The sequence below is a fragment of the Rousettus aegyptiacus genome, unplaced genomic scaffold, assembly GCF_014176215.1.
Source record: "Rousettus aegyptiacus isolate mRouAeg1 unplaced genomic scaffold, mRouAeg1.p scaffold_m13_p_4, whole genome shotgun sequence".
In the NCBI taxonomy this organism is placed as follows: Eukaryota; Metazoa; Chordata; class Mammalia; order Chiroptera; family Pteropodidae; genus Rousettus; species Rousettus aegyptiacus.
The window spans coordinates 120,316,883-120,339,419 of record NW_023416307.1 but is presented as its reverse complement, the minus strand read 5'-3'; the positions used below and the strand labels follow the sequence as shown (position 1 = coordinate 120,339,419).

Genomic DNA, 22,537 nt, shown 5'->3' with positions numbered 1-22,537 from the left:
ATTCAATGGTAGGCCCTGGCAACCACCTAAGAGGTAGCTTGCCATTTTACTGGTAAACAAGCACAGGGAGGCTCAGAGAAGTCACACAGACTTTCCCAAGGTCACACAGATAGTGAGAGGCCATGCCCTAGAAAACCCCAGGTCCAGGGAAAACAGCTACAGGTTCCCCAGACCCTGTGGTCACGTCTCTAGATCCTGTCCCTGCTCCAGTCCAAGAAGGGCCCAGAGGAGAGTTCAGCAAAGCCTGCCCACTTCCCTCTTTTTCCTCCTTCCTGGTCTCTTCTGCCTAATTGCACTAGGGATGGCAGGAGTTGTTCCCAGGGTTCAGCAGCTCACAGTGTCTAAAGACCTAACCCAGAGTTCCACATGCCCACTTTCTGGCCATCCCAAGGTACCATGTCCCTATCAGAGAGTTCTAAGAAGGAGATAAAAGCTAACGGGCTTTTGCTAGCGGAGAATGCTCTCAAGGGCCCAGAGTGTTCCTTGGTATCAAATAAGCAAAGGCAGCAGTCAGGGCTGGGAGTCAAAGGAACAAATTCCACTTAACCACCATGCCTTGGTTTCCAGAAGCCAGTGCAAGGAGAGCAGCTCATGAAAAGAGAGAGAAGACCGATGTTCATCATGTATTGAGATGATGATGTGTCAGGCCCTTACTAGGTCCAGGGCTTACAAAGTTCCTGGGGTTATCCAATTTTACACGAATTTTACATCCAAACAGGCTCAGAAAGGCTAGGTCACTTACCCATGGTCACATAGCAGAGCCTGGATATGAAGCCAGGTCTTCCTAGTTCTAGAACCTGAAGGTTTTCCGTTACCCTGGGCTATTTCTAAGTGTCCTAAATGCTGCAGTAACTAATGGGAGGCCCGTTGATGAAGCACACAACAGGGAAAGAGTGGCCTTTCCATGTACAGAGTATGTAGCAGGGGCAGAGGATAAGAGAAGTCCTATAAAGTGAAGCCCTGGGCTCTGTATTTCAAATCACTCCCCCGAAATCCAAGAGGATGCATCTCCATTTAATAGGTTTCCATTTAGCAAGGTTCACCTGTGTTTCCCAGTTTGGGGGTTTTTATTGGTGTCATTCGTGGTGGCAGAAGGGCACTCTACTTCCCCGCCTCCTGTCATCACCTGCTCTCCAGCTGTATCCCTTCTGTAACGCGGGGCTTGAGGCTCCATTCAGTCTGGCTGTGGGGACTCGAATGCAATGATGCACGCCAGACGACGGGCTACAGGGAACAGCAGCTTTAAATGAGCATGTACTGTGTGCTCACTGCAGTCATGCTTTACATAAAGGCTCTTCTTCCCAACTGCCTAGGAGGGAGTACCTGTCATTACCCCCATTCTGCAGATGAGAAAACTGAGGCACTGTGGTTCAGTAGCTAGCTCATGGGTTCACAGCTGTTAAGTTAGCATAGCTACACTTTGAACTCAGGGCTGGTCTGCTGTCAGTTACCATTAGCACAATTATGAGTATCATTACAACCAAAGGCTGGTCCAGTTAACAGTTTAAAATTGTTGGAAAAGTCTGAAATTCCCAAAGGGAAAAACAAAAGTGACCTTGAGAACCCCATGCAATGATATGGTTGTTAACTAGCCTTCGGGGAACAGCTGGTTCCATGAAAGATGTTGAATTTTTCAGTGGCACATGCTGCTGGACTGCAGTCATTCTATACCCTCCCAAGCCTGGACTCTCTGAGGAACTGGGAGCCAAAAAACATTTCTGGGTACTACTTGGCCATCTTGTGTTGCTTCTGACCCTTCGCTTACCGGACGCTTTGCCGGGGTTTCTTAATACTGCTGTTCTCTCTTCCTTGGGATTGAATTGGACTTCTAGACAGTCACCCATAGGTCTACTTTCTACTTTACTTTCCCACATGAGACCAGCACAAGACAAGGGGCACTGGGCTCAGGACAGTGGGCAGGCCAGGTCCAGTGTCAGATTCCAGGCCCAGGTCTAGATTCAAACTCCAGATCTGCTGTGTAACCCCAAGTGAGTCTCTGCCCCTCTCTGAACTGTTTCCCTTTTTCCAGTAAGCTTGAGGATTAAAGGGAATGTTTGGCATAGAACAGGCATTACAAATAGCCCAGTCCACTGCGTGGCACCTGTGGAAAGAGACTACTCTGAGTTCTTCAGGAGAGGATGGTCGGACACTGCTCATGGTCGCTTTCCATGGAGAGGGCCATTCTCCACTCCCCAGTGGAAAAAAGAACCGGGGCTAGTCCCAGCTGCACTACCCACGTTGGCTGTGTTACCTCACCTCTCTGGGCCTCAGTTTCCTCATATGTTAATAGGAATAGTACTGAACATTCCTTGGATCCTTATGGAAAAGCAGGAGAAAGGTGTGTGGAAGGGCTCTGAAAGGCCCTAGCCCTTGACACTGTGTGGGCAGGACTTGCCTTTGAGTCTGAGGCCTTTATAATCAAATGTGTAGGGTGTGTTTTTTTTCTTTTTCATATGGTGGGCCTGGCAGGCCTCAAGCAATTTGAAGGCCCAGACTGGAAGATTCAGTTGGATGAGGGTGTGGGATGCAGGATCAGAGTAGGTCAGGCAAGCAGCTCAGGTAAAGTGTATGTGTCCTAACGGTGAAGTCAAGGCGCTGACCCAACAAAGGAGAAGAAAGAACCTCCTGTGGCTACACACTGGCCAGAGCTTTCACCTTCTTCTCCTTGACCCCAAAGGTGGTCCAAGCGACCCCCACTTTGCAGATGAGGATGCTACAGCTCATAGAGGGCAGTGACTTACCCAGGGCCATGCAAGGACAGCAGTGGGACTAGGACCGACTCATTGGAGGTCCAGTCCAGGGTTGTGGTTCCTGCCCCCCGGCCTAGAGATCTGCCTCATCATTACTGGAAGAATAGAAGGAAAAGACATCAACGAAACTTCATTTAAGACCCAAAGGCAGGTGCACTATTGATTGACCTCATTCAGTTTCAGCCTCACTTTCTTTCTTTTCTCATGAACCAGGCCTCTCTGCTGACCGGGTCTGTGCTAGAGATGCCATGGGCCTCGCTTCATTAAATTTCAACCCTCACAATAGGTCCCCAGAACAAAGAAGATTCTTCTCATTTTATACATGAGAAAACTGAGGTTCAGAGAGGTGAATTCATTTACCCAAGAACTCACAGCCAAAACAAAGGCAGAAAATCGAGGTAGCTAATAGGCTCTGAAGCCAGACATCCTAGCTCTCACTTGCCCTCCTTAGCTTAGGCAAGTCACTAGGGCTCTCTAAAAAGCTTATTTCCATATCTGAAACGGGCAGAGTGAGCGCTCCAAGAGGATGTGTGTGAAGCACTTTGCACAGGGTTTGGCACCCAGACACACTGAATAAAATGATTGCAGTCATCCAATTATTGACATTTTTTACTTGACAGAGCTGGGATTTAAATCCAGACTCATGAGGCCCCTTCTGCCTAGCTAACCCACCCCACCTACTTCCTTCTGCTCTCTGCAGGATGTGCAACGGCCCAGGGCGGGGCAGAGGATGAAGGGGAGGCTGAGGCGGGCTGGATTGAGGGGGCGGCCATCCTCCTCTCAGTCATCTGTGTGGTCCTGGTCACTGCTTTCAATGACTGGAGCAAAGAGAAGCAGTTCCGGGGCCTGCAGAGCCGCATCGAGCAGGAACAGAAGTTCACCGTGGTCCGGGCTAGCCAGGTGGTCCAGATCCCTGTGGCTGAGATTGTGGTTGGAGATATCGCCCAAATTAAATATGGTAAGTGTCCTAGTTACAGAGCCAGGTGTTAGAGCTGGAGTCTAGGCAGAGGAGGGACAGGCCAAGCAGACACAGGGAGGCTGGCTCAGGGAAGAGGGTGGGTCCCTGAAAGCTGATCCCAAGCCAAGATGTCTTCTGGGATCTTTTGGAAATTGAAGGCTATTTCCTGGAGGGGATAAGATTCCAGAATTCATTTATATCAGAAATAGCGATCTAAAGCCATGCTACCCTGAACAATCCCAATCCTGTCTGATCTCAGAAGCTAAGCAGGGTCAAGCCTGGTTAGTAGTCAGATGGGAGACCACCTAGGAAGGCCAGGTGCTATAGGTGTAAAAAATTTAAAAATAAAGGATTGTAAACTGACAAGGTCCTCGCAATCTGTGAGGTCAACCAAGGGTTGCCTCACCTTAAAAAAATACATGGCACATGTGCCACCACTCTCAAAACCTCCACCCATAATAGACACTACTAATCAATCACAGCTCAGAACCTAGATACAGCCTCAGAAGGCTTCTCAACGCAACACTCCAAGGACCACTAACACTCAGAATGGTTTTATGAGCTGAAATCCATTTCCCATCCCTGATTTGGCTGTTGATGGATGGTTGTTGGGCTAGAGAAGGTGTTACGGGAAGTGGACATGGATGAAAGAATGTTCTGAGCCTGTGATACTGTCATGAAGAGAGTAGCCAGGCTGGTGCTAAAGGGATGAGATATGTCCTGGATGATCAAAGGCAGAAGATAGGAGAGAGATTGGAGTGTCCCTCCTCACTCAGCTCTCAGGAGCTTGCGTTCCTCTGACAATGTACCAGTCAGAGAGTCTCCTCCACCTAGCCAAGATGGACTAGTCTCTTCCAAAATAATTCCCCAATTATAGTTGAGACCAGAGAATGAATCATTGAGAAAATTAAGCCCCAAATCCATTCTAGGCCAAGAGAAGCACTTAATAAACTAAAGAACATGCCCATTTGAGCTAAGATCATTGTTGGGCCCAACCTCAGCCCTCCAGGCCTTGTACCATTCACCTTGGCTCCAGTCTTCAGCTGCCTGTTGGCCTGTGACGGGCACCATCTTGGTTCCTGCACCCTGGGAGCTCTAGACAGCCAGTCCCCATTGGTGAGCCTTCCCTTGTAATCACATCTTTAAGGAAATATTTTAGCCTCTCCAGCCACCTGAGACCTTGCCGACTCCCTTGCTCTTCCTCCCACCAGGTGACCTCCTCCCTGCTGATGGTCTCTTCATCCAGGGCAATGACCTCAAGATTGATGAAAGCTCCTTGACAGGGGAGTCTGACCAGGTGCGCAAGTCTGTGGACAAGGACCCCATGCTGCTGTCAGGTGAGCTGCAGCCCGCCAGTGGGCTCACTCCCATTGCCTATTCCCGCTCCCATGTGGAAGGGGGTGCCTATGTCTCCTTCGTGAGGCTGGAGGGCCTCAGAGACTTTGGTCTTTGGCTTCAGGTCTCTGGCCGGCTCAGCCCCAAGTGAGAACTTCTTCCCCTTTCCCCAGTGAACATGCATTGAGCCTACCGTGCACTCAGTGCTGCTCTAGGCTCTGGGAGTAACAGTGAATAAAATCAGTGAAGAATCCCTGCCCTCATGGAACTTACCTTCTAACGACTTGGCTTTCTGAATACTAAGGTTTGTTCTCATCAGGGATAAGAAAGAGTCAGTCAGGTGACAGTCATTTTGAACACCTCCTGTGTGCCAGGCACTAGACTGGCTCCTGGGGAAGAATGAGGCAGATGAGGCTCCAGCCCCGAGGAGCTTGTGGTATAGTGAGGAGAGAGAAGCAATGGGAAAATTCCAGGAGATGATAAGTATGTGACGAAAATAAAGCAGGGCAATGAGAAGCAAGTGGCCGGGAGGTCAGAGGAAGCTATGTGTGAGCTCAGGTATGAATGATGAGCAGGAGCTGGGCTTGTGACTGTCCAGGGAAAAGTATACCAAGCAGAAGGAACAGCAGCTGCAAAGGCCCAAAGGCAGAAACCGTCTTTGAAGATTGTGAACAAGATGGAGAGGAGGAGAGGCAGAGAGGCCAGAGGTCAGGCCGTGTAGGCTGTGGTCAGGAGTTCGGAAATTTTCTGAGTTGATGAGGATTCTCTGGAATGGTTTTAAGCAATGAGCTGATCACCTTCACAGTTTTTAAATCTCACTATAGCTGCTGCAAGGGGCAAGAGAGCAGGTGGGGAGACCCTGCAGAGGTGAGGCACCAGCCAGGTGATACTCCCCACGATGGGAACACTCAAAAGGCCTTATTGTACAGCAGTGCGCAGCAAACATCCTCCAAGCAGCTACTCTGGGCCTGGCCCCGAGATGAGCACCAGGACCCCCTCTAGCCTCAGGAACCCCCAATCCAGATAGGCTGGAGTGAGCAGAACTGCAAACTGCTAATTTCACAGTAGAAAAGTGAGGAAGGTGTGAGAAAGCCAAGAAGGGAACGGAAAGGGGGGTTGGAATTAAGCTGAGCTTTAAAGGTAGGTAGGAGCCCAACAAACAGTTGTAGAAAGAGGGCCTTCCCAGCTGAGGCAAACATGGGAAAGGCACAGAGGTCTGAAGGAGTGTGAGGACATCCTAGAAATACAAAGAGGAAGATCAGCAGGTCTGCTGAGGAGGATGGGAGAAAAGAACGAGAGTCAAATCTGGGGCATTTAGTTATCCAGAATTTATTCAACCAGAATTTGTTAAGCATCTACTGTGTGCCCATAATTAATTGAACAAACAAGATCCCTGCCCTCCTAGAGCTTAGAATCCAAGAGACAGACAATAAAGAAACAAGTAAGCAAATATGTAAGGTAATTTCAGATAGTGATAAATCAAATGAAGACAATCCACCATCGTAGTGACATAGAGACCCAGGCGAAAGGGATAGGAATCTTAGTTGGTTAAGGAAGATGTCTGAGGAGATTACGTTTGAGCCAAAACCAGTAAAATGACAAGACCATTCTAGGCAGTGGCACAGTCTAGGCAAGTGCAAAGGCCTTTGTCTGACCGAGCCATCATGCAAAGCCTCAAATGCCTTCTTGGAACTTAGGGCTACATGAGAGCTTAGGGTCATGGCCCTATGGCCCTGGTTCCAACCTCTGGACTCAGGTGGTTAGCAGAGAAGCAAGCCTCCTTGGGAGAAGTGGCCAGGTGGGTCATCTGGATCCATGGAAGTCAAGGGGAGGCGATGGGCCTAAGTCAGTAGGTGTGTCCCTTCCTCTACTCAAGGAGAAGCCTCATAACTGGGGAGGGGTGGTGGGATATATCCAGGAGGACTGGCTGTCCCAAGAGACCAGGGTATTCTGAGAGAGAGCTGAGGCATAGTTGGCACAATAGAAAGCAATCTAACTGGGAAGAGAAGAATTCTGTAACAGACAGAATCATTACAGGACAAAAGAGGATGCCTGACAGGTAATGAGTTCCCCATCGCTGATTGCATGTGAGCCAGGCCTGGACAGGTTGTGGGCGTGAGTGCTGTACAGTAGCCCCAAGCACTGAATGGACACTGCATTCAGTAACACCCCCCCGCCAGCTGTGAAAGTCATAGATTCACCACACCCTCCTCACCCTGTACCTCTGCCACAGCCCCACCTTGTTCAGTTCCCTCTGCTCTGCCTCTGTTTAGGCCGCTCTCTCCTCTCAAATGGCCCTCTTTCTTCCACATTGTTCGTTTCACTCCTGCCCACCTGCTCAGGACCCATCTCCTTCACGAAGCCTTCTCTGACCACCGCCATCCTTGGGCAGTCACCCCTGTGGGCCCTTCCTCCTGCCTACCCCACAGGGCTGTTGTGGAGACCACATGCACGGATGGATGTGACTGTCCTTTGCAAATGGTGTGGTGTGAAGTGCTGTGTGGTGTGAAGTGCCGTGTGGTGTGAAACAAGCGCAGTGTTTGGAGACAGAGCACTCAGGTTTCCACCCTTCATCAGCTCACCTCTGACTCACAGGATTTCAGTCTCTCCATCTGACGAATGGGGGCAGACCAGCTTTCAGAAAGACTCACATGTCCCCAGCACTCAGAACAAAGAAAAACCTAAAGGCCTGGAGCTCCATCCCCAGGACAGCCAGGCAGGCCGGGGCCTGTGTCAGGTTCTTCAGATTTGGCAGAGTAGAAACTTTCAGGAATTGCAGGCTCGCACATCTTCGGGGCCGGGCAGGGAGAGTGTAGGCCCCAAACAAAGAACTCAGCTGCCTTCTGCTACTGCCTACAAATGTGCTACCGGCGGAGCTGCAGTATGCCCTTTGCAAGGGGAGCCAACGATCCAGATTTTCATGTACAGCCTCCCAATGTTTAAGTGTTGACAAGAAATCCCTATTCTTTCAAAGCCTGTGTGGGTCAAGCAACAGATGGGTAGGCCCTGGAGTACAAACTCTGACCTGTGCTCATTTCTTTAGTTTTAGCTTTGTATCTTAAGATAATTCCATACTTTTGGAGAAGTCGCAAGAATAGTACAAAGAACTCCTGCATGCCCTTCTCTCTGATTCAGCTGTTGTTGCCATTTTGCCCCATCTGCTCTCGCAGGAGCCTCTCTCTTTCTCGTCATGCACACGTGATGGCCCTGGACCCCTTCATACTTCAGGCGTATTCCCTAAGAAAAGGATATTCTCATGTAAGCACAGCACAGCTATCAATTCAGGAAACTCAACAGTGACACAGTACTGTCACCTAACATACTGCCCATATTCACATTTGCTAGATGTTTCCACAGCATTCTCCAGGTGGCACCCAATTCAGGACACTCTGTGGAATTTAGATGTCCTGCCCCTTCAGCCTCCTTGAACACAGTGTAGCTCCTCAGCCTTCCTTTACTTTCCATGGAAGGCTAGTGGTTTTGAAACCTCCTAGGTCATGAATCTGCATGGGAGTCCCATAGAAGCAGTCATCCCTCTTGTGAGAAATAAATGCCAAGACTTGTGGTTTTTAAGCTTTTCAGAAGATCAGCAGATCCTTAGAGAGTCTGGTCTTGTCACGATTTAAAGCTGGGGAAACTGCTCACCACTATGTGACCCTTGGCCATCACTCAACCACTCTGAGCCTGAAAGGCCACGGGTGGGCAGAGGAGCTTGGGGTTGTACTTATACCAAAAACTATCTCACAGGGCTGTTGCGAGGGGGACGGGTTTGTGGACGCTGATATTCTTCGTCAACTGTCTAGTGCTCTGAAAGTGCGTGTTGCTGCTGTTATTAACTGCAGTGATAACAATAATGATGAAAGGACCGCATCGGGGCTAGGAATTGTATGACTGTGCTTGGTGCTTATGCCTGGAGGCAGATAACGATTCCCAGAAATGGCCTCCATCGCTTCTTCACATTTCTATCCCCAGAAAGAGACCTTTTAGAAGGCACGACTTCACCCCTCTCCCTGTCTAAAAGGAGGCCTGGGAAGTCAAAACCAGGAGAGCAAGGAGCACTGTGTCTCATGTGCTGTGCAGCCTCAATCAGCCATTTGCCCTTTCTGGGCTCAGAAGCCTCAATTTAGAAAACTAGGCCCCTCTAGCTCTGCCACTGAGGGCTCAGTGCACCCCATTTGCCACTGTATGAGCCTTTGGCCCCAAGACAACCAATAGCTGGACCAGACCAGGTGTGGGCCATTTCCTGCTGCTCAGAGCAAGTCTGAGGCAGAGATGAGCTTCAAGCCTGCAGTCGGAAAGACTATCGCCCACCTCTGCTGCCAGGTCAAAGGCAAGGCTCAGTTGGGACAGGACAGTCCATCCAGTTGACAGGAATCACAGTGTTCCCTGGGCCTGAGCTCCTGAACTCATAGATGGACAGGAGCTGGATGGCTGACACAGAGCCCCCACCACTCTCCTGCCTCCGTCTCACTTCCTGCCTTCTGACTCTGCCCATAGGCCTTCCTGGCAAGGTGGAAATAGCAGAGACTAGAGCCTCACCCTCGCTCTGCCCCAGCGCTCCCCTCACAGGCTGAAGGCGGAGGTGGCCTCTCAGGGCTGCTTCCCTGTCTATGAAATGCCCGAGGTGGTGGTGGTGATTACCTCACAGAGTATCTGTGACAGCCAGGTGTAGAAAGCAGCTCAGACAGTACTTGACACATAGTGAATGCTCAATAAATATTGTCTCCTTCTCCTTCCCCTAAAAAAAATTCTTTCGGTGGCTCCCCATTGAGTACCAGGCAAAGACCCAGCTCCACAACCCTCCGTGCAGGCTGCTCCACGATCCAGCTTCTCTCCCGCTGCTCCTGCCATGAGCCCTGAGCTTCAACCCAGCTGATCCACTGCCGTCACCCTGTCTCATCTACCCGCCTTTGCCTGGGTCGTGCTCCCTGCTAGTCCACTGGGCCCTGGGGACCCTGTTGTCTTGTGCTGTTGTTAATCTGTGTGTCTGTCTGCTCCCCTGAACCCCAACTCCACTGTGAGCTCCTGGAAGGCAGGGACCACAGGGGGCCTTCCCTTCACGTCCCAGAGCCCAGCACAGAGTTGGCACTCCACCATATCTGTCCAACAAACGAAAGAGTGTGACCCAGGCAGGAGGCTCCACATTTGGTCAGTTTGTCCATGAAAACCTTTCTGCTGGTCCCATCCAAAATTTCAAGGTCCAGCCTTTTCATGGAAGCTACCCTACCAAACCCAGGGGTGGCCCTTGTCTCCAGGGGACCTACACTTCATCATTAGTGATAAGACCTAAGCCAGACATCCCCATTTTACAGAGGACAAAACTAAAGTCCAGAGAGAAGGGTGGCCTCAGGTCACACAGCAAATCAGAAGCAGACTCCACCCTGGTTCCCAAGTCCCCTCCTCCTCAGCCCAGAACCCTCTCTATCTGCCCCCAACTGTGCTTGTATATTCTGATGGGCTCATGGGAGCTTAGAGGAGTTGGGGGCTATAGGATGATGCCCAAGAGACCATAGACAGTGAGGTCCAGGTGCTAGGCCCTGCCGGGGATCCCTACACCCAAAAGGTTCTCACTTCTACCCCCAGCCCAAAGACCCTGAAGTTTTCCTTCGAAATATTTAGCTATCCAGTCTATGACTTGTATGCCTATGGTTCTACCATTAGAGCCACAGCCCTTAGGATTAAGCATTGCCCTCTGTAGGTAATCATGGGACTGGGATGTGACAGCCTAGGGGGATGACCTGGTCCACTCAATTCTTCCTTGGACAGGAAGGACAGCCAAGCCCTGAGGTCCTGGTAGGGAAGAGTGAGGGATGGCTCTCTAAAAATTAGGGAGGAAGGCAAGGCGGGGATGAATTTGACCTTTGTAAAGCCATCAAGATAGCTTCTTGGGGATGTGGGGTTCTCCTTGATAAATATAATACATGCCCACCATGGAAAACACAAACAAGGAATTTGAGCTATAAGCCAGGCTTTGCTGTGGGAGGCCAAGAGGAGACTCACATTCAGAGTCTGCCCTCAAGGGGTTCACAGTCTGGTGGGGAGCAGGCCTGGAAGCACCCCCAATGGAAACCACAGGGGTCGGTTCAGAGGAAAGAGGTAAAGTCTCTTTGTAGGGGTCAGGAAGGTCACCTAAGAGGAGGGGCATTTGTCCTGAGCCTCGAGGAGGAGGTTTTGGACAAGAGGTAGAAGGGCATTCAGGCAGTGGTAACTACGTAAGCAAAGGGGATCGGTGGGGGCTGGACACAAAGGCCCAGTGAGCTGTACACACTCCCAAGACAGACACCACAGGACAGAAATCAGTGGTCACGAGCCAGAAGACTGGGGTCTGACCCAAGAGGTGCTGACCGACGGTGTCTGAGCTGAGAAACAGTGGTCATAGCTGAGGCTGGGGCACAGAAGGAAACAGAGCCACAGATCCTCTGGTCCACATACTGCTGGGGCCTGGAGGACCAGCGAAGGCTCAGTGAAGCCCGGACAGGAGGTACGCTGTGCCTTCGCCTGGTGTCCCCTGAGTTGTGGCCAAAGGCCACCTCCCTGACTTCTTCCTCCTTCCTCCCTCCTTCCCAGTGCAGAGCTACCAGCTCCCTGCTGTGATGGGAGTGATTAGATTAGAAGGTGATTTTTGGGGTCTGATTATCTTGGGTGGAAATTGGCCCCGTGTCTTTTTCCATCCTGCTTAGAGCCAGAGAGGTGGGGAGCATGCCACCCAGGCAGAGCCGTCTTTTCACAAATGTGTTTGAGACCAGGATGTGAGGGCCTTGTTTCCTATAGGGGAAGGTGGTGTCTGACAAAGAGGGTGGCTCTTCACCAGCTGACTCTGGGTGAGCCACTTCTCCCTGAGCCTCAGTTTCCTCCTCCGTAAACCGAGGGCCAGTGTGAAGACTCAGTGATGACTGGGGTGAAGGGCTTAGCACACTGCCTGGCACAGAGCAGGTGTCCTACAGAAGGTAATGCAGGCCACCGTCACTGCTGTCTGCACCCCGTAAATGCAGCGAAGTGTGCCTCCCTCTCCTTTAAAGATCTGCAGTAACCCTGCCCTCCATACCCATGTGACCTCTCTGGGCCTCAGTTTCCTCCTCTGTCTAATATTGCTGATATTTTTTTGTATTAGTTTCAAGTATACAGTACATCGATTAGACATTTATGTAGTTCACAAAAATGGTCCCCCTCATTACTCTGTCTTCCCTCTGTCTCTGCACATAGCCATTACATTACTGCTGACTGCATTCCCTATGCTGTGCTCCCCATCCCTATGGCCCTCCATCAACTACTAATTGGTCCTTCTTTAACCCTTCACCCCTTTATCTCAGTGCCCCCTTCCCCTCCCCTCTGGCTGTCACTCGATTATCCTCTATATTTGTGAGTCTGTTTTTGATTAGTTTGTTCTTTTTGTTCCTTAAATTCTGCATATAAGTAAATCATATGGTATTTATCTTTCTCTGTCTGACTTATTTCACTCAGCATAATAATCTCTGGGTTCATCCATATCATTGCAAATGATAGGATTTCATTTTTTTATGGCTTAATAATAATATTCCATTGTATATATGAACTATAACTTCTTTATCCAATCGTCTGTGGATGGGCATTTAGGTTGCTTGGCTATTGTATATATCTTGGCTATTGTATATAGTGCTGCCATGAACATAGGGATGTAAAGATCTTTACAAATTGTTGTTTTGGTTTTCTTTGGATAAATACTCAGAAGTACAATTTCTGGTTCAAAAGGTAGACCCATTTTTAATTTTGTGAGAAACCTCCATACTGTTTTCCATAGCAGCTGTACCAATTTGCAATCCCACCAACAACGTGTGAGGGTTCCCTTTTCTCCACATCCTTGCCAGTTCTGGTTGTTCCTCAATTTATTGATGATAGCCATTCTGACAAGTGTAAGGTGATATCTCATTGTGGTTTTAATTTGCAATTCTCTGATGATTAGTGACCTTGAGTTTTTTTCATATGTCTCTTGACCATCTGTATGTCCTCTTTGGGAGAAGTAATATTGCTGCTATTTAGCGACCCCTCTTTTCAGCACCCACCCAAGCTGAGCCAGTTCACAAGAAAGCACTTTGTCAGCATGTTATTATAATCACCAAGGTCCCATTACTGGGCCCTAGTTCTCCCAGTTTGTGCCCCTTGGGAGATATGTGGGCTCCAGGGTCTGCCAGTGATGGGAAGACACCAGGCCTGGGCTGCTTGGCCTGGAGTCAGTGTCCAAGCTCACACACACACGCACACACAGAGGCCTGCCCAAGGACAAAAGAGCACTGTCCTTCTGTCCTGGGAATGAGGAAGGAGCTAACAAAAGAGCTAGCCATCTGTCTGGGTTCTGTTACAGCTCACAGGCTTCATGGCCCCTTTGGGAGCCTTCATGACTTGGTTTACTCATCCATGGATAGACAGACTGACCTTTACCTGCCTTAAAAGAACTTACTGGAGAGTGTGTGTCTGTCTGTTTGTAAAGAACTTTAAGACCCTGAGATCCTGGGGGCCAAGATGCTAGAACACCACACATACACAGTCACATGCGCGCGCGCGCGCACACACACACACATGCGCACACACACACACACACAAAGGCATGTACACACACACATACACATAATCTCAAGATATCGCTCATATCCTAGAACAAAAGGGAAGGAGTGGGTGAAACCTCTTGAAACATGAAAATAGATTCCTTGCTTAAAGGAAAGTGCTTCAAGTCCTAACCCAGAACCTCTTGACACTTATTTTAGATACAATTCTAATGAGTTTGTTTCCATAAAATTCAAGTCTAAAACAAATTAGAAAACAAAGAGAAGGCTGTTAGAGATAAGTTTCCCTGAAAACAGGGAGAAGTGGCAATCAATCTTGAGGAGAAAGAAGGAAAAACTAAAAAGAGTTCGAGAAGCAAGTCATCAAGGCTGTTTAGCATCTGAGGTCAGTGTCCATGGCCATCAGGCCCTTCAAAGCCTGTATAGTAATCCCGGTATAATTACTACCATGCAGCTTAAGGATGGCCTGAGACGCTGCTCCAGGCAAGGACCTGATTCTCTCCAGGTGTGCTCTAAGCCTTCTGCAGGTGACAGCACTCAGACCCAGTCAGCCATATGTGCCAACTCTCTTTTTGTGAGTGACCCATCTGTTCTGTGAAATCCTCTAGGCAGGACACAGTGGCCATGCATCTCCAACACTAGCCTGTAGGTAAAGTGCCATTGGTCATTTGCTGTCAGAACTGGGCCGTCATAGCTGCTGTCTATTTCCTGCACTGGGTCCCAACTACCCTCCCTGGGGTCATCAGTGAGGCCACAGCTTCAGCAGGTTTCTCTTTTTTTTTTTTTTTTTCTTTTTTCATATTATTTTTCCAATTATTTTTATCATGGTAAAATATACATAATAAAAAATTGACCATTTTAACCATTTTTAAGTGTACAGTTCCATGACAGTAAGCACATTCATACTGTTGTGCAAACATCACCACCATTCGCCTCTAGAACTTTTTTCATCTTGTAAAACTGAAGCTCTACCCATTTAACACTAACTTCCCGTTTACTCCTCCCTCTAGCCTCTGGCAAGCAGCATCCTACTTTCATCTCTGAATCTGACTGTGCTAGGGACCTCATGTAAACAGAATCAAACAGTATTTGTCTTTTTTGCGACTGGCTTATTTCACTTAGAGTCCTCTAGGCTTATGCATGTGGCAGTATGTGTCAGAACTCCCTTTTATTTTAAGGCTGAATAATATTCCATTGTAGGGATATACCACAAAATGCTTAGTTGGCATTTCTGTGGGTTTACCTTTGCATTTTATTCTCCCTCTGCCACAAACTCCCTGAGTGGTCTTAGACAAGTTGTTCCCCGACCTGTACAGTGGAGGGAACTTCCCTGCAGTAGCAAAAAGACCCTCTAGTCAAACAAAAGCTGACACAGAAACTCCAAAGATAAATAAAAGTTGAGGCACTGTAACTAAAGGCCTCTCTCGCTCCCACAGCTGTTCCTGCTGCCCCCTAAAAAATTCCAGAGTCCTTTAGAACCCAGTTTGAAAAATCTGAAATTCTGGGAAAGGGGTTCTTAACTTTTCCTGTACCATGGACTCTTAAGTAAGTCCGGTATCATCATGTGCCACCCCTGTTTGGAATAACACTTTAAGATGCATAAAATAAAATACATTGGATCACAAAGGAAACCAAAGAGATTCAAATAGTCAAAGTAATAAAAAATGAATGTGTGGTATAGTAACGTATGTGCTTTTTTATTAACACACTGAATAACAAGATCGGTAGTCAGTTTAATAACTGCCTTAGTTGTAAAATAAGAGTGTCATGATATCTACCTACAACAGCTGTCAAGTGATATGAAAAAAAAAAAAATCCTGTGATTCTAGTAACGTGTAATGGCATCAGGGCACCACTAACACTCCTGGGGTTTGTTGCCTATGTTCACAATGAGGAGAAATGCTAAATTTCTATTAGATGTTTGTGAAAATAAAGATATCACTGTTCTCTCACCCAAGTTCACAGAACCCTGGATTCTTTCCCTAGATCTTTGGGAGAGGGCGGACCCCATTTTAAGCAGTCTTGTAAAGAGCTTAGTTAGCATTTCTTTGCCTGGTTATAGAATTAAGCAAAATGAGATCTGATTCTAGACTGATCAATAAGAAAAAGAGAGGGTGGGGAAGGAGAAGGGAAAGAGAGAAAGAAGCCTGTCTCCAGGAGAGGGTCTTACGTGGCAGGCCCGAGCTGTCTGGGGGCCTGAGAACTGAGTATTTGAGCTTCAGGCGCATCACAGTGCTGCCCAGAGGTGACATCATTCTAAAAGGTTCATAGTTTAAACCTTAAACATAAGCGGTGCCCTAGGACCTCAGCAGACAAACATCCAGAAGCTGACTGGGACTGAGTTCCTTCCACTCCTTTGGGGAAAGGGCTTGGGTCTTGCAATGGTAACTTGGCTTCTGTCCCCTTCCCTAGGAACCCATGTGATGGAGGGCTCTGGACGGATGGTGGTGACGGCTGTGGGTGTGAACTCTCAGACTGGCATTATCTTTACCCTGCTGGGGGCCGGTGGCGAAGAGGAAGAGAAGAAAGACAAGAAAGGTAAGCCCGATCCCTTCACGGATGAGGAGAGGAGCTCTTAAGGCCACTTTTTTTGTTGTTGAATTATTCACTCAACAAAATAGTTATTGAGTGCCTTTTATGTTCACACCCTGTGCCAAAAGCCACCTCCTGCATCCTCAAGGTGTTGCTCAGGCCTGAAGGACTCTGTCTGTTTCATCCCCAGGGTCTTGTCCCAGTCTCTGTCTTGTCCAGTCATGTCACAGAGGCCCCTCCTTCCCCCTGGGCCAGGCCAAGGGTGCTGAGCATTTGTTGAGTCTCCAGCCTCAAGCATGACCTAGTCCCATCATCTCCCCTGATATCAAGTAGATATCTCCATCCAGGCATTTTCCTTCGCTGTTCTCAACTCCACTGAGAGCAGCAAACCTGCCCATCATAGATTCTCCCCAGATGTGGGCAGAGGACACTCCGGGGAAGGTGGCTCCAAGCCAACTGCTGTGAACTAGTCTCCAGTGCCACCTCACCTGGGTTCTGGCTCCTTCTCCCCCCTGTAAATAAGACTCCTTATTCCCTGGCCCCTCTCAGTGCAGTAGGCTGGCAGCCTGGGCTATATGTGCCTCTCAGAGCAGAGGAGGGGTGCTCAAAAAACACAAGAGGCCAAGACCACTGGCCGCTACATCGCTGGCTTCTTATCCAACACTCACACTTGGTCTCAGGACAGCCTGCTCTCATATCTTCAGCCTTTGTCTTGCCTCCTTTCCCAAGCTCCAGACCTCTGGAGTCCAGGGAAAGGAGATGAGATGGAAGACGGCCCCTCCTTGAGTTTTAGGGGCATCTCTGCTCCTTCCAGCTCTCAGAGGTCAACCAGGCACAGAGCCTGCATCACAATCAAAGGTTACTCGTTCCTGAGGGTGAAACCCATTTCCTAGTAGGGTTCCCCTAAGATTATGACTGCCACACCATCAGGAACAATGGAGCTGAGGTGTGATGTCCAAATCTGGAGAGCAAGGGGAGAGCTGAGGTTGAAACTGAGGACAAAGTCCTGGCCAAGAGGCCCAGAGCATGTCAGGACAGTGTTCACACAATAGAAGCTGTGGCCAGCTGTGGCCCCAGGGTGCAGGCAGTTGGGCAGATATGGGCAGTTAGGCAGGTTGTGGCAGTCTTTGCCCATTTTCTTGACCTCGCTGTGACCCAGATGAGCAGAAGCTCCCATAGTTCAGACCTGTATTGTTGAAAATGCCAATAGGAAGACAGGCTTTACCTGCCCTGAAGCACAGATCAGGGGTCTCTCACCTAATAGTTACCTGCATCCCAACAAGAAAAGAGCATCGGTGTAGAGAGAAGAGGTGGGATGTGGAGGTGACGTGGCAGAGGAAGATGGGGGACAGCCCTGCCTATTAGGCCCCTGTGAGCAGCGCAGCCAGAGTTCCATCCCATCTCCTCCATCAGGGATATTGCTTAAAGCTGCCAACTGTGGGTCCCCCTTTCAGGATGACCCCGGGCTGGCCAGATGTGTGTGTATGTGTGTGCGTGTGTGCGCGTGCGTGTGCACAGATGAGACTGTGTGTGCTTCTCCTTCATTAATATATCTCAAAAATCATCACACAGGTGTGAAGAAGGGGGATGGCCTTCAGCTACCAGGTACAGTAAGACACCCCTCAGGAGCTTTTAGAAATAGCAGCAGCCTTAAACCACTGAACCTGAGCCCTAGATGCCAGCACACAGCTGGGGGAGTCTCCCTGACAGCAGGGGCTCTGCCCCACCAGCTCCTCAGCTGTGCCCTGGGTAATGCTAGCCCCACAGGACAAGCCACACCCCACTCTGCCTACTTGCCCTTTCAGTGCGTCACCCTGTCCCCAACGCCAGTGGCACCAACACCATCTCCACACAGCGCCCAACCCCACCACACACGTGCATGCAGGGGCTGTTACCGTGGGACCCCACAGCCCTGCGCCCCCTCGCGCCCCTCACGGAGCCTGGCTGGCTTCCACCTCGCCCAGCAGCGTCTCTTCCCTCTCCTCCCCACAGAACTCATACCCCTACCCCAGATAGGGCAAGGGTGAATTTGACCATCTCGTATTATTTTTAAGTTCTAAATTAAGGAAAACTCACTAATACCTTTTCTGTCTTATGCACAGAATGTGACATGCTTAATGTCACCTTTTAAATGATGAGGCATCTCACATGAGAATTAACAAGGCATTTTGAGTGCCGGTCAGGGAAGAGTAGGTGGCCATGGGCAGTGGCCTGAGTCGAGGGCATGAATCTCACTAAGTCACCGCCTACACCATGGCGGTCACAGCAACACTCATTCGGAATAGCTGGTGCCACACTGGAGAGGTTCATCGTTGAATATTTTGAATTGACTCCTGGCCATGGGCCTCTCTGGCCCCGATGGGCAGTCAGACTCTCTCTCCTCATAGAACCCTCTCAGACAGGTCCCCACCTGATTGGTTGGGGCAACAGGGTACATCAGTCCAGACCTCACCACAGAACAGTGCCATCCCGCCTAAGCACCTTGCTCATCCTCCATGTTTTATTTCAAAGACCCTCCATGTCTGAGTTTTCTCCCCCGACCTCTGTGGCATCTCTATGAGAACATTTCACCCCCACCCTCAAATTTGAGTTTCTCAATTTCCGGTGGAGATTTTCTTTTAAGAATATAGTCATGTTATTTGCCACAGGTTGGTTCATGTCTTTATTGTTGTTGCTGTTCTGCATTGTTGCTTTTCTCCATTGTGACACACTGCATTTTCATCCCTCCCACCCCCGCAGCGGCCGATGGTGCGGCAGGTTCAAATGCTGCAGATAGTGCAAATGCCAGCCTAGTCAATGGTACGTCTCCCACGGTGAGCTCTCGGTCTCCGGTGGATGGGCATCTCCCCCACCCCCAACTTCGGGCTGGCCTCTCTCTGTTCTGGACCGCACAGATCTTGGATGTGCACGGGCAGCTCTGCAACAGTCGTCCTCTCTCATGGGGCAGGTGCTTAAGAGAGAAGCCACTGCCGGGAATCAGCTCCACGCCCACTTGCAGTGCCAAAATGGGGCCTTTGACCCCCAGTGGAGCTCCGAAGAGGGACATGACCTTGGCTTCAAATTTGGCCCCGAGAAGCAGCGTCCCACCTGTGTGGCCCTCTCCTAAGCACATTCCTGGCTCCGGCTTTGGGAAGAAGGTCTGGGGTCAGGACCTGGGCTGAAGCTGGCCTCTGGATTCCCAGTGAAGGCTCCAGTCTCCAACTCTAAAATTGCCTCATGGCAGAAGGACCCAGGCTGGGTTCAGCTCTTTGGCCCCACCCCATAGCATGGCTGACCCACTGTTAAACATTTCTTCCTCTTCTTTTTCACGGAGCAAGTGGGCAGGGGATTCGCTTGGGCTTGGGCCTTGTTCTGTCCCTCAGATGTGGACTGGTGTTTCTTGCTGTTGCCTGTGCTGGAGCATTTGTCCTGGGTCTCTGCATTCTGATTGGCCCCCCGGGGGGGGTGGGGACTGCCACCGTACCTGGGGTCTGCATCTTACCTCCTCACACACAGGCAGGAAGAAGTTCCATTCACTTGCCTCTAAGCTTTTAAAAGATTTCTTATTTCTATACCCTCCCATCTTCAGAGCAACAAGGCTTCTATTACTCAGCTATGTCCCCTGTCCCCAAATTAAGTAACATGATAGTCACCCAGGCTGCTTCTGAACTGCCAAGAGCTGATAGGGCTCGGTCATGAAGCCATTGCCCCAAAGTCACTGCATACCAGGCACTGGGCTATGGGTTTCTCATCCGTTATATCCTTTACCCGTCACTACTCATGGAAAATGTGGAGATCTTGTCCCACCTCATCCTCTCCTCCCCTGCCCCAGACCTCTGGCTGAGCCACCTGGATTCAAAGTGACCAAAGATGGAAGCACCTTGTAGATGTCAGAGGCTGGGCAAGACACTTCTGCAAGCAGCGCCTTGCTAAGAAGGGCTAATTTGGGTGTGGATCTATTTCAGGCACAGGAGGAGAAAGGGAGACAGCTTGGGGTGTGGGAGGTGTCATGCGTCAGGGATGGGTGGCAAAGGATGACAGAAACGATATAGGCAAACCCACAGCCCGGGGGAGAAGGAAACAGGATGTGGCATTCTGTTAACCCCAGGGCAGTGAGCCTGCATCTGGGTTGGCAGTCCCCCAAAAAAAGGCACCTTCACTTCCAAATTATAGCAGAAAACTCCAAGTATCCCAAGAAGAACTGCAGGAAAGGTGCGGAACCATCGTTACTTGACTACCTAGAAATTTTGCAAGCATTCATGCTTGCCATCTCATTTAATCCTCATGACAACCCTATTATACAGAATTTATTATCCCCACTTTCAAGATGAGGAAACTGAGGCTCAGGGAGATCAAGACACTAGCCCAAGGTCACAGAGCTAGAAAGTAGAAGAGCTGAGATTTGAACCTGGCCCTGGCTGGCTCTAAAGTGCATGTTCCTCTTCCTGATCCAGAATTTCCCAATGGAGTGTGTCTTGTAAACTTCACAAGGATATTAAGAGGTCTTCCCCCTAAGAAAAAGATCCTGTGATCAAAGATGTTTAAGAACCACTGGATAGAAATGGTTTCTTCCTCGTTGCAGGACTTCTCAGAGCCTTGAATATGCTGGTGTGTAGTGGAGAGTTAGAGTTATGTAGGACTTCCCTGGCTGATTTGGCTACAGGACCTTTCCTGAATAAATCTTGTGGGATTGGTATGCCCCCATAATATACTTTAGGAAATGGTGCTCTAAGCCATTGCCCAAATTATGATCAGAGGACCAGAAACCTGGGCATCTCCTAGGAGCTTGTTCAAAATGCAAGTTCTGAGGCCCCACCCCAGACCTACTGAATGAAAATCTGCCTTCTGACAAGGTCTCCAGGCTTCAGGCACAGTGCATTAAAGGTTGAGAGACGCTGGTCTAAAGCGTGGCAAGTGAGAGAGTTAACTGTTCCTTTCCCCCTTCTTCCTCTGAGCCAAGTCGGGATGACTTGAAGATAGAAAACAAACTAAGTGACAGTATTCCTCCTGCCTTTACTCCCCCAAGGCCTGTCCCAATTGAAAGGGGGGGGGGGTTCTATTAATCTTAGAGGCCTTAAAATTGCCATTGTTATTTTATTATTTCTTTCAGTTATTAATATATCACTATTTAATATATCGCTTATAATCAAATTAATAATATATACCTCTTAACTCTAGAAATTTACAGGGCACTTTGTAGTGCTTTTCATAAGCATCGCTTTGGTTGAAATTGTTACATTTCATGGAGGAAGAAATGGAGAAGCAGGGAAGACAAGTGACATCTCCCGGTCCCGTTAGTTAGTGGTCTTTCTCCTCCGAGCTCATTTATCAGGTCACCTCTCCGTGAATCCTCCACATCCATGCTTTTCACACTCATGTCCCTGGCAGGGCATAAAGTGAACAGACCCATTGAGCAAAGCTACATCTGGTGTCTGATGCAGAGGGGCCTCTGAATCTCTACCCCTGTTCCGCATCTTAGGTCCCATCCTCCATCCTAGCTGCCCTGAAACATAGCCCATCCTCCAGATCCCACTTGGGGCCAGAGCTGGCTGACCCACCATAGTTCCAGGGCCGGGCAAGCAGCAGTTTAACTGAGGAGAGCCCCTCAAAAATCTCTCGCTTCTGAAAAATCAGGCCATCTGCACCGGAGCACCCCAGAACACCACTCCCTTCCTCAAACATGCGCATTCGTGATTATTTTTCTGGCTGCGAGTTCACTATGGAAATAAAAGAGGAAATTGCTAGCTTGGTTATTGGGAACACACAGGGGCTATTGCCTCTGATAATATGCAATGCAAATAAAAGCCCCTTTATGCCATCTAAAAGCAACTATTCAAATGGAGTCCTCTGGTGCCATTTAGCCCAGTTAGTAAAATTATTTTTAAAAATAAAAATAATCGTAATCCATTCCTGTTTGCTCTAAAAGGCCTCTTTCTATTTTGTTTCTTAATCCAATAGAGAGAATTTTACAGTAAAGCAACAGGGGCCTTTCTCTTTAAACCCCAGGTGGGTCACTGAGCCTCTGCCGGGAGAGGAAGTGGGAAGAGCACAGCATTTTCCTTTCCTTGGAGAGAGGGTGTGGGGTTGGGATCCAGGAAAGCCACTGCCTCGCTCGCTCGAAGTCACCTGTAACATGGGCGTGGCGACGATGACGACAGTGTTTATAGAACTAATAATGTAGCCACAGTGTTAATGTCAGGGTGCTCCATGTGAGGGCGCCTCCGAACCTTCCTTGGCCCCAGTTTCCTCACCTGTAAAAAGAGTGAGAGAAGCCCTCCCACCCATCTTGCAGAGTGTCGGGAAGACCGATGGGAGGTGACACTTGCAAAAGGCTAAATGGGCAAGTGGTTACTACTTAGGCAAATTTTAGGTGTTCTGGGAGGTGAGCATTGCATCCCCATTCTGTAGAGGTGGGAGCTGAGGCTGGGAGAGGTAACACCACACAG

The 22,537-nt window shown here is 49.3% G+C and overlaps 1 protein-coding gene across 13 annotated transcripts in view; it reads left to right on the top strand.

The window, feature by feature from the left end:
- The window catches only part of ATP2B2 (ATPase plasma membrane Ca2+ transporting 2), a 359,406-nt gene that overhangs the window by 273,971 nt on the left and 62,898 nt on the right, over positions 1–22,537 (top strand). For 8 of the 13 annotated variants that reach the window (XM_016121355.2, XM_016121360.2, XM_016121357.2 and 5 more), the window contains 5 exons: positions 3,451–3,708; positions 4,920–5,045; positions 15,993–16,118; positions 17,685–17,717; positions 18,852–18,911. In XM_016121355.2, the coding sequence (XP_015976841.1) occupies positions 3,451–3,708; positions 4,920–5,045; positions 15,993–16,118; positions 17,685–17,717; positions 18,852–18,911 (603 nt within the window). The remainder of the gene's footprint in view (positions 1–3,450; positions 3,709–4,919; positions 5,046–15,992; positions 16,119–17,684; positions 17,718–18,851; positions 18,912–22,537) is intronic. The other 5 variants (XM_016121359.2, XM_016121361.2, XM_016121362.2 and 2 more) reach the window with 1 other exon arrangement.